Below are 11,072 nucleotides of genomic sequence, written 5' to 3' on the forward strand. Positions count from 1 at the left end.
GGTCTGGTCCTGGTGGGATGGTCTGGTCCCGGTGGGATGGTCTGGTCCCGGTGGGATGGTCTGGTCCCGGTGGGATGGTCTGGTCCCGGTGGGATGGTCTGGTCCCGGTGGGATGGTCTGGTCCCGGTGGGATGGTCTGGTCCTGGTGGCTCTGGGACAGCTCAGCAGCTCCCACGGCCGCGTTTCCTTGTGGCGATGCGAGGGGGGAGCTGCAGAGCCCCGGGGAAGGGGCTGGGGCGCCTACTGGGCAGCCTCCATCTGCTCCCCCTCGTTCGCCCTCTTCCCGTCGTTCTGGATCAGCTGGACGATGTGTGTCAGGTCCAGGCTGCGTGTGAGGATGTCGAGCAGCTCCTGATCCTTTTGCACACCATCCATGAACTCTTCCAAGGAGAGCTCACCTGCAAGGGCACGTTCAGAAAAGGCCTGTTAAATCCTGCATCCCTCCTCCTGCCCCTGCCCCCAGCCCCAGAGCAGCCCCCCAGGAGCTGCACAGACTAAAACGGGGCCCTCCTGGCTCTGTGTGTCACCCACCCCAAGCCCCATCACAGCTAAACCCCCCTGGATCCCCACACTGCAGTGTGACAAGGGGCAGTTTGCAGTGTCCGACAGAGGGGACAGGGAGCTAAACCTTCCCAGAGAGCTGCTCTCTGCCATCTCTCCCCACGTCTTGGTGCTCTGGGACACCCAAGGCCTGGAATTGCTCTGGCAGACTGGACTGAGGGGAAGGTGGGAGCTGTGGGTGGGTCCCTCAGTTCCAGAAGGACAGGAAACTACTGGAAAGAGTCCAGGGCAGAGCCACAGAGATGATGAAGGGAGTGGAACATCTCCCTGATGAGGAAAGGCTGAGGGAGCTGGGTGTCCTGAGCTTGGAGAAGAGGAGACTGAGGGTCCACCTCATCATTGTTTACAAACATGTTCAGGGCAGTGTCAGGAGGACAGAGCCAGGCTTTGTGCAGTGATGTCCAGGGACAGGACAAGGGGCAATGGGTGCAAACTGGAACATGGGAGGTTCCATGTAAACATCAGAAAAAACTTCTTTGCTGTGAGGGTGACAGAGCTCTGGGCCAGGCTGCCCAGAGAGGCTGTGGAGTCTCCTTCTCTGGAGACATTCCCACCCTCCTGGCCACGTTCCTGTGTGATGTGCTCCTGCTCTGGCAGGGGGGTTGGGCTGGGGGATCTTTTGAGGTCCCTTCCAAGCCCTCAGGCTCTGTGGTGCTGTGCCAGGCATTGCATAAGGAGGCTCCTCACCATCTCCGTTGATGTCGATCTTGTCAAACACCATGTTTGTGAACTCCTCAGCAGTCACCTCCTCCTGGCACCGGTTGATGGCTCGGATGGCCTGGGGGGGAGAGCAGGACACAGGGGACAGTTACTGAGTGTGGTGCAGACCTGTGTATCCACCTGTACAAGTGGTGAAGTGACATGAGAGGACAAAGTCTTTTGCAGGCAGTTAGGCCCTGAAAGGAGTAAGGCCTTCCTAAAAGCTGGAGATTAATTTCCCTTTAAAAGCAATCAATGCATTAAAAGATTAAGTGGCCGTACTGGGATAAGCCAGGAGCCATTCACCTCTGAAAATCCTTAGACTACATTCAAGCATTTATCTCAGCTGGGTTTCAGAGGATGTGGTTGAACAACCTGCAATGAGGAGATGAGGGGCTGCTGCTTGCTGGAGCATGTGGGTGCCAGGGGAGGTGTGGGGTGGCTGGGCCAGTCTGGTGGCAGGGCTGGCACAGGGCAAGCAGCAGGTTTGGCCAGTGTCTGCTCATTTGGCAGAGAGTTGTCTTTCTGGCTGGAAAACTCCTGTTCCAGCCTTGCTGTCTGGCTGTGTTAACACCCACGGGCTGCAGAGGGCAGGGAGGAGGCTGAGCCCACTCACTTTGATGATGTTCAGCAGTTCTCCCCTGTCAATGCAGCCGTTCCCATCCACATCGTAGAGCTTGAAATACCATTTCAGCTTCTGATCCACCTTCCCTTTCAGGACCAGGCTCAGAGCTGCCACATACTCCATAAAATCCATGTAGCCATCCTAAAAGCAGAAGGTCAGAAGCTAGATGAGATTACAAGCAAAGAGGCAGCAAGGGGTTGTCCTGGTCACTGCTGGAAGTTGCCACTGGAAGACTCTGATCTCTGCAGAGCCTCCGTGTGCTGATAACCTGGTGTGTACCTGGCCTGGGGACTGGCAGAGCCTCCAAAGCTGACCTGCACTGCAGGAATCTCCTTATGCAAAGCAGTGGTAATTCAGAGGTCAGAGAGGAACAGGCTCATGGAGATGAGCTGGAGGGATTACCTGTCTGCACACACCTGCAGCTCTGCTGCTGCAAGGGCTCCTGTGTGCAAAGCTCCAGGAGAGGAACAAACCAGTACCAAAATTACCCAGCACGTTGCTGCCTCCATGGGCAGGGAAGGTGCTGCTCTGTCCCTGTGCCTTTTGCCTATCTGCTTCATGGTCATGGCAAAAGCACAAACAGTTTTATCTTTGACTTTCCCCCAAGGTGTTTGCCCACCAGCAGCTCCTGCTGCAGCCTCAGAGACCTTCAGCTGAGCCCACAGCCTGGGCCCCAGCCAGTGCAAAGCTGTGCTGGGGGGAGCTCCCCTGCCACCAGCTGCCTCCAGGCACTGACTGCCCAGTGGCATTCACAGCTCCCAGGACACCTGGTGAGATACCTGGTGCCCACACGGGGCCTGTTGGTGGCACAAGCCACTGAGATACAGAACACTTTGAAGGAAAGTCTCCCTTAGAGAATAAGCCAGGGCTTGCCAATGAAAAAAGCCCCCACGCCATGGGGCCAGTTCAAGAGGAGATCATCTGCTTTATCCCACTGCTGCAGGAGCCAGATTAGGTATAAATAGCTACCGAGCCCCATTCCCAGCAGGATTTCCTGTGCAGCAGTTCCCTTTCCAGGCAGGTTTTCAAACCCAGGGCAGTGAGCAAGGCAGAGGCACAAGCAGCACCTACAGGATTTAACGCCTACATTGTACTATTTTCAGTGGGATTAAGCCCACTAAACCCCTTGGGTTCCCATAAAATATATCCCTCACCTCACAAGGTGCAATTTCACATCATTGGCAGGTAGAGCAGGGTGTTGTTTCCCCTTGGAGACACATCACCCCTCTGCTTCCCTCACAAGGCTCCCGAGCTGGGAACACACCAGGGCCTGGCACAACCACAGCCCGAGGTGCAAAACCTCTGCCTGGGGAGCCAAGAACCCAGGCTCCTTATCATATGGGACTGAGCACAGGTAATAAAAGCAGTGAAACTCTAATCCACTGGTAACTTAATAGGAAACCAGCCCTGATCTGTTCTGCAAACCCCAGCCCGTGCCGGGCTGCAGGGCTCGGGAACTCCCTGTTTCTGCTTGAGTGCAGCACTTGTTCTCACACCACTCACTCCTTCCTTCCTGTCACAACACTTGATATTAAAGATTAAAGGGCACTTCGTTTTCAAGACATCACAGACTAGCAGATAAAATCCCTCAATTTCAATAACTTCAAACTGAAAGGGAAATATCAAGCCTGGGAGAAGACTGTTTTCTCCCAGAACAGTCAGCAGGTGGGGAGTTTTGGCTGACATTTCTCACCTTACATAACTGATTCTGTAATGTCTGAAGCCAAAGAGATCAGACCCCGTGTCCTTAGACACCCCTGGATTTCCATACACCCCAATAGACCACGGGGGCTCCAGGCAAGGAGCCCAGCACAGCCCATCCCTGCCCAGCCTGAACGCAAAGGACAATATTTACCTTATTAAAGTCAAACGTCTCAAACATTTGCTCAACGTAGCTGTTTGCTGCTGGACTCAGGTTTCTCAAGCCAAAAAACTGTTTGAACTCATACAGGGTGAGCTGGCCAGAAGGACACTCTGTCATGAACTTCTTATACCACTGGTGGCACTCGGTGGTGCTCAGCTCCTCCACGCTTTTCCCATCCATGTTCCCCATCTCCACTCCAAGTGCTGGTTCCCGTGCAGCCAAAAATGGATGTTGTCTGAAACCTGAGGGCTTCCTTCTCAGTTCTGCTTCTCACCTTAAAAGTCCAAATGTCCTCAGCACTGCAGGAATCACAGGAGTGGGAAAAACAAGGTGCCTTGTCCCTCTGCAGTCTTGGTGCTGGTGGATGCTGAAGACACTTCTCTCCAGGGAAACTCAAAAGCACAAAACCCTCTTCAGGCAAGAGGGTGACATTTAAGTACCCAGCAAATCCTTCCCTGGCCAATGAGGCTCAGGAGGTGATGGGTTTCAGCCAGGCATTAACAGTTCAGGGTTAAAATAGAAAGAAGGCAAAATGGAAAAGTCTTGCAGATTACAGGCCCAGCAGGAGATTACCAGGCTGGATTTTTCTCCATGATGCTGTAATCTCCTAATCCACTTCATTTATGATTTTGTGTGGGGTCACTTGAGCAATAACTTTGCACCAAAATCAGGGGAAAAAGAAAGAGAGAAAAGCACTTGAAGCCTGTGCTGTTCCTGCCTTTTTGGTCTCACTCAGCCCTGCTGTGGCTGGAGGGATCCCAGGGGGCTGTCAGAGCCCAGGATTCAGGGAGAGGGAAGTACCTTTAACCCCCATGAAGAGGTGCTAAATGAAGGTGAATTTGGTGTTCTGAGACAGATACAGAAACATAATTGGTTTGAATGTTAAAGCTGTAAGTGCTTTAAAAACAGATCCTGGGGGCTGTGATGATCTTCTCCCAGGGAAGGTCTCTCTTCACCCGACTGCTGGGTCCCCTCCCTAGTTCTGTTTATCTGGTCCTGCCAGTTGAGCATCCCCAGTTTTCCTGCATGTGGCTCATCCCAGGAGTGTGTCCCAGCCACTGCACTGCCATGACCTGGCTAATGCCAGTGATGTTTGATTTTCATTTATGATGAATTACCATGGAAAATTCTGATATAAATGTGACTGAAACTGATATTGTTCTTAGTCTGACAGGGGATTCAGAGAAAAACTGGGAGATAAAAGAGCATATCATCAGAAAGCAGCATGGGCCAGATCCTGCACAGGGGATGAAATGTGTGTGACTGCTGGATCTCTGTGCAGAGTCTGTCCTGCAACACTTGGGGTTTTGTGTCTGAGAACTTTAAGACAAAGAGCCCAGCTTTCGTGTGTGGTGGATCTTGGTGTTGCTGCTGCACTGAAGTAAATTAGGAATAACTCTGCTAAAGCATGTGGCAGGAAGCAGTCATAGAAGAGTTACAGAGAAGGAATTAGTCTGAGGGACACTAATTGGATGTGCTAAACCTGTACTGTCTGCAGCAGCAGACACTCTTCTCCAATGTGCACAGCACTTGTGAACAAGGTGAGCCTTTAGTGGGTGCCCTGGGCTCTGATTCCCCTGGGGTCAGCTGGGATTGTCCCTCCTGAAGTAGTGGGGGTTACACTAGTTGGGCATTCAGTAATAGCAGAAAGCTTGTCTATTAGATGTGGATACACACTCACCAACTGATTCAAGCAGCATCTGCTGGTGGTGCACCCAGTTCTGCAGGGCAGGCGATGCACAAGGTGAACAGTTTTGTGCTGCCTCCTGGGGAAGAGCTGCAGGGACATGAGAGATGAATTTCATCTCCAAACACTCTCTCAGGTCTAACTGCCACAAATGAAACCTGCTTTTCCATTCACTAAGAGCAACACTTTGTGTCTAGGAAAGCCTGGTGAAAGATGTCCTTCCAAAGAAGGAGCAGAGTTTCTGTCCTGCCAAAGAAGCTGGCAAGACCTGCCCAGGTTCTGCAGCTTGTTGTGCAGAGAAGTCTGGTGGGAGTGGCTGTTCCTGCAGCCCCGTGTGCTGCTGACACCCAGTGCCACCCTGTAACCAGCTGGCAATAAATGACAGGACAAGTTTGACAAGGTTTTTGGAGCAAAATCCTCATGGCATGTTTTTCTGGGGAGCAGCCCCGTGGCCTCCCCGCCCCTCCCGTGCTCCCTGCCAGAGCTCGGGCGCTGGAGGGAAAGTCACACCAATCACTGCTTTCACTGCTTGGGCTTTATTCAGTCTCTGTTTTCATTGCTTGGGTTTGTTTGCTTTTGGCTCCAACCTGGGTCCCCGAAGGGGTCTCCATTTCACAACGTTGGCATTGGGAACATCCATCACCTTCCTGGTGTGGTCAGTGCTGCGGTCGTAGCGGTACCCGCAGGTCGGTTTCTGCGCCGTGTAGAAGGGGTTGTACGAGTTGGAGAAGTTGGGGTTGTAGAAGAGAAACCTGAGGGAGTCAGGTGGGCAGCCCTGACAATGGGCAAGAAAAGGAACAAAGTGCATTTCCTCTGCCTGGCAGCGTGCTGCAGACGGCTGGCTCTTTGGGCCCAGCACGGTGGGAATGGTCTCCTGCGTGGCCTTGGTCTTCTCCATCCCCTTTGGTCCCTTGTTGTCCTTGCCAGGGGGTCCTGGTGTTTCAGTCACCTGTGGACCAAAAGAGCCAGACAAATGCATTGCAATTGTCCCCACACTTTGCCACCCTCGTCAGTGCTTAAAGCTCCAACAGAAAAGGGAACTGGTGACCAAAAAGCAGCAAGTTAAACCAGGAGAGCTTGAGTCTCCTGGTCAGTGTTGGGTTTGCAGCAGCCCTTGGCAGAGGAGGAGGGTGGATGTGTGCCCTGAGACACCCCCAGGCTGGTCTGGCAGCCCTGGCTGCTCCAGGGCTGTGCTTGACTGGGAAAATGTTTCTGCTGCTGTTACTTAACTGTGACTCAGTTATCTTGTTTTCATTCATGCCACTTCTGTGCTGATGGAAACTCTTCCCCAGCAATTATCCGATTTACTCCCGTGTGTCCTAAATAAAGGCTCTGCTTTATTTTTAACCTTGTAAGGAGGTTTCCTAGTTCCCATGATCCCTGGCTTATTTGTTGCTCTATTTCTGTTGCCTGTAGCTCTCTTTGAACTCTGGCTCTTAAACCTATTAGGAGGGGACACCCAAAAATTATTTGGAAATCTCCCTCAAGCCTTTCAGGAAATTTCCAGATCCCCATGAGTTCAACCACCTTTTTTTAGCACCTGGCTTTCCTAGCACAGCCACCTGCCAGGTGCCTGAAAGGCTCCATCACTGGGGCTCAGGACAAGGGTGATTTCAGCAGTTGCTCACCAGGAAATGTCAGTCTATTTTATTTCTACAGGGGATAAAATAATGCTCCTGAAGAGCAGATTTTGTACCACAACAGCCATTTCCAGGTGGTTTGTGAATCCCTGCCCTGAACAAACTCAGATTTGTTCAGAAATGGTTATATCCACATACATGCTTGTGACCTGTCTGGCTTTGGAAGGTAGAGACAAGTGTGCACATGGGTGCTCTGCTGCAGCTGCGGGGAGCAGACACCCCAGGGAAGCACCGCAGGGGGGAGGTGGGGCTGGAGATGCTTGATAACCCAACTGCTAAGTCGTGTAGATGCTTCTGAGGTGTGCAAGCCTTGCACAGGGCTGACAGACATCTCCAGTGACAGGCAGGACGTGGTGCCAAGGAGTGCTGAGCTCTGGGCTCTGTCCTTGCCATGGGGTTCATGTGCCCTGGGGGTTCCTGCTTATTCTCTGGGGAACCTGAAGCTTGGCAGAAAGATCCTTCCTGCCCGAGTGAGTGCACCTGCATACATGGGCACTGTCTTTGAGGGAAAGCACCAGCTCAATGTCCACAGAGCTATTTATGGCCCTGCCAGAGCTCTGGGCTTGAATTAAGAGTCTCTTGTAATCCCTTTGCGTCCAGCCACAGGTTTAGAGATCCCTAATCCCTCTCAAAGAGGAAGGACCTCCAGGAAGAACCTCACAGGTGGGGTCACAGAGAGATGACTGACTTCAGTGATCAAGAAGTACAAGGGGGTCAGATGTCCACCCAGACAAAGGGTTGCCCTGCCCAGCTGGTGGCCCCTGCCTGGCTGCCAGAGCTCTGCCCATCCTGCCCCTCTGCCACTGCCACCCCTCTCCCTGCAGCAGGGTCCCCACTCCTGCAGCCCCTCACTCATCCCCAGGGATCCATCCCAGCTGGCAGGGCAGCCGGGCGGGTTTGCACAGCAGGGGGGAGATGCTGCATCACCCCGACACCACCGAGACCCTGTTGTTCCTGCCACCCCCAGGGCTTGCCAGCCCCTCAGAGCCCCCCAGAGCCTCCCACGGCCCCCACAGGAAGAGGACACAGGGGGCCGGGAGTCCCTCCTGCCAAACCATCAGCCTGGGGCTCCAACCTGCGAGGTCATCTTCCCACAGGGACCCAGGCAGGCAGGACCACTGGGCTGGAGACGGTGCTGGACCAGCTGTCAGGGCCACCAGGGCCACCCAGGGCCATTGTGACCACCGGGATGTTACCAGGTGGTGGCTGCCATGGGGGTGCTGAGACTGACTAGGGCTCCTTGGGCAGAGTGTGCAGGGCAGGGCAGGGGTTGAGCCGTGCAGATGAGGAGGGTGCTGGGCTGGAGGGGCAGGGAGGAGTCACACCTCGACAGGTGCCACCACTGCTGCTCCTCCCAGAGCCCCCCGGGCTGCTCTGCTGGCCCTGCCACCCCCACCACAATGTGACCTTGGCCACCTGGTCCCACTGCTCCCTACAGACAGGAGCTGTTCCTCTCTCTGTGGGTGTAGTTTACTGTTCTGCAGCCACACACAGAGTTTCTCCTCCTGTCCCTGCCTCCCTCCCTCGGGTCTGGCCGAGGAGCTGCTGCTGCACAAGCACTTTGCACACCTGTGAGTGTGGCAGGTGACGATCTGCATCTGCTCCTCGTGCCCAGGCAAAGGCAGATTGTTCTGGAGTGTTTACCCACCCTGGGATCAAAGGCAGCCCCACACTGTGGTGTGTTACATCAGAGCACTGCTCACACGGCTGTTTCTAAGCCATAAAATCTGCTGGTGATCTTCCAGCTGCTCTCCTGTGCTCTGTGCCCAGCCCAGCCCACCTGTCCCTTTGGCTGTGCAGCCTCTGTCACTCAGGAGATCACAGCAAGTGGCACTTGTCCCCCTTACAAACACAGTCATGCCACCAAACTGGGCATCTTCTCTGTGCCTTTTGGGTTTGCCCTTTGCAGAAGCCAGCCAGTCCAGATCCATACCTGGCCTGCTCCTCCTGCTGCTCCTGAGCTTTTTGTGGTCTTCTGACAGGAGGTCCTTGCTCTGCTGAGAGAGGGAAGGTGAGGAACAAATATTTTCCACCTGAAACAAATGGAGGGGAGTGTGCACATCTGCTCTCGCAGACTTGTTTAGCAGCTTGTGTTCACTGGGGTGATCAATTCACCTCAAAACACTCATCCCTTCATAGTGTGAGGACTGTTTTCCTACGCTCACCACCCAGGGTGAGGCAAACCCATGGCTGGTGGGGTGGCATGGGTACAGCTCACCACCCCCAGAGCTCACGGGTGCTGCTTGGGTGCCCCCCTGCCCCCGGGGCAGAGGAACAGCTCGGGTGCAGTCCCAGGGACCTGAATCACACCCCCCTCTTCCCACAGAGCATCATCACAGCCCTCTGGCCCCTTTGAAGTCTCTTTGGTGTAACAACCTCTTGTGGGATGAGGAGCCCAGGCTTTCTCATTCCGTGGGGTTTTATTGGCTTCTCTTCTTAAGATCGTTCCTCTTCTTTCCCTGGACTTTGTGTATCCAGTTCGGTTTGCATGTCAGTGAGCACGTGTGCTGTGACTGTCCTGCCAAGATCCTGTGTCTTCCCAGCTGTGAGCGGGTCCTGCATTTCACCTGCCTTCTGCTTTTGAGAGGTGCCAGGGGATTTTCTTCCAATACCTGGGGCTCAGCCAGACGGGTCCCTGCACGGAGCTGCTCCCGTCCCGAGCTCTGGGGAGGAACGTCGTTTCCCAGTTTCCATCCTGTCAGTGCCCTGACCCCCTGCAGGGGCACAGGCTGCACGTCCCTGTGCCGTGTTCCCTGCGCCAATCTCCAGGGGATTGCAGGGCTGTCCCTGTCCCTGTCCCACCGCACAGTAACTGTCCCAAGGGAGCCCCACTCGTTGCAGCCCCGCTCAGGGCGCGGAGCCCCCGGCACCACCCGCTGCTCCTGAGAAAGGGACCTGGGGAGCTGCGGGGGAACCTCCCCAGCCCGGCCGGGACAGGCACCGCAGCCTCTGGAAACTGTCACCCCTGAACTGCAAACACGTCACTCAATCCGGGTGGTCGCACATTTCAACTCTCCTTTCTCCCCCCCGTTCATCCTCATTCCCTTTCCGTCACTGCTGCCCGGCAGTGAATCCCGTGGTTGTTTTCCTTGCTGAAATACCATCACAGTGCTCATCTTCTGTTGTTCCTGAGCCATTTCACGTGTTGCCCTGATCTGTAGCTCATTTGGGCAAGACAAAGGTTGTGAAAAGGATAATTTCAAAGTGATTAAACGAGGAATATTTATCACTGAAAAAAAAAAAGAAATGTGTATCATTTTGACTCTCAAAATGTGGTGGAAATCGAAATAGGTGTGAGACAGGAGGATCTCCCGGAGCTGAGTTTCAGAGTCAGTATTCTGACAGCTACTTTCGGTTTAAACTTCTCCAGAAATCCCAGCATTTATTAATAACCGATGTTACTCATTAACTCTCCGTTTTTACTTGCAGGACACAGAAACTTGCTGGCCATGCTGCTGTGCCTGAACCAGGACGTTGTTCAGGGTCACGTCTCACTGTCTTTAAACTTTTGTATTAAAAAAGAAGCCCAAAACCTGGTGACACGGAGGTCCCACTGGACAGGGGGAGGTTTCTGGTGGGATCTGCAGTGGGGTCCCACACGTGGAGTTTGGCTGCTTAGTGAGTTACCTCCTAAAAACTCGGTGCTGATTTGCTTCCTAGCCCACCCAGGGCAGAGGGAAGGGCTGACACTCGAGCTTCCCCTGCCTCTGCCTGACATCCCCTCTGCAGGGCACCTGCAGATCTCCAGGTCCCGACACAAACGGGTCCGCAGGGCGGTTTGGGGCCGGGAGCCCAGCCCGGCTGGGGCTGCAGGGGAACAAACAGACACAGCGAAGAGAGAAGGAGCAAAACCTTCAGAACTAAACGCTCCGTGTAGGACCCGCTTGAAAAGTTTGTCGGTCGGGGTTGGGATGGTGTTTTTAAGAGGAGCCCGGTGCTCAGGTGCGGATCCCCGGCAGCCCGCGGGCCCCGGAGCGCCCCTGGTCCCACTGATGG

General features: G+C 54.2%; 1 protein-coding gene across 1 annotated transcript in view; it reads right to left on the reverse strand.

Annotated features, from left to right (window-relative positions):
• GUCA1A (guanylate cyclase activator 1A (retina)) overlaps positions 1-3,938 on the reverse strand; it is a 6,205-nt gene extending 2,267 nt beyond the window's left edge. The window contains exons 1-4 of the mRNA XM_010001787.1: positions 3,741-3,938; positions 1,877-2,026; positions 1,249-1,339; positions 277-398 (exon numbers count right to left, since the gene is read on the reverse strand). Of these exons, the coding sequence (XP_010000089.1) occupies positions 277-398; positions 1,249-1,339; positions 1,877-2,026; positions 3,741-3,938 (561 nt within the window). The remainder of the gene's footprint in view (positions 1-276; positions 399-1,248; positions 1,340-1,876; positions 2,027-3,740) is intronic.
• Between the last annotated feature and the right edge of the window lie 7,134 nt (positions 3,939-11,072).

Source organism: Chaetura pelagica, unplaced genomic scaffold (assembly GCF_000747805.2).
Source record: "Chaetura pelagica isolate M959 unplaced genomic scaffold, ChaPel_1.0 scaffold181, whole genome shotgun sequence".
NCBI classification, from domain to species: Eukaryota; Metazoa; Chordata; class Aves; order Apodiformes; family Apodidae; genus Chaetura; species Chaetura pelagica.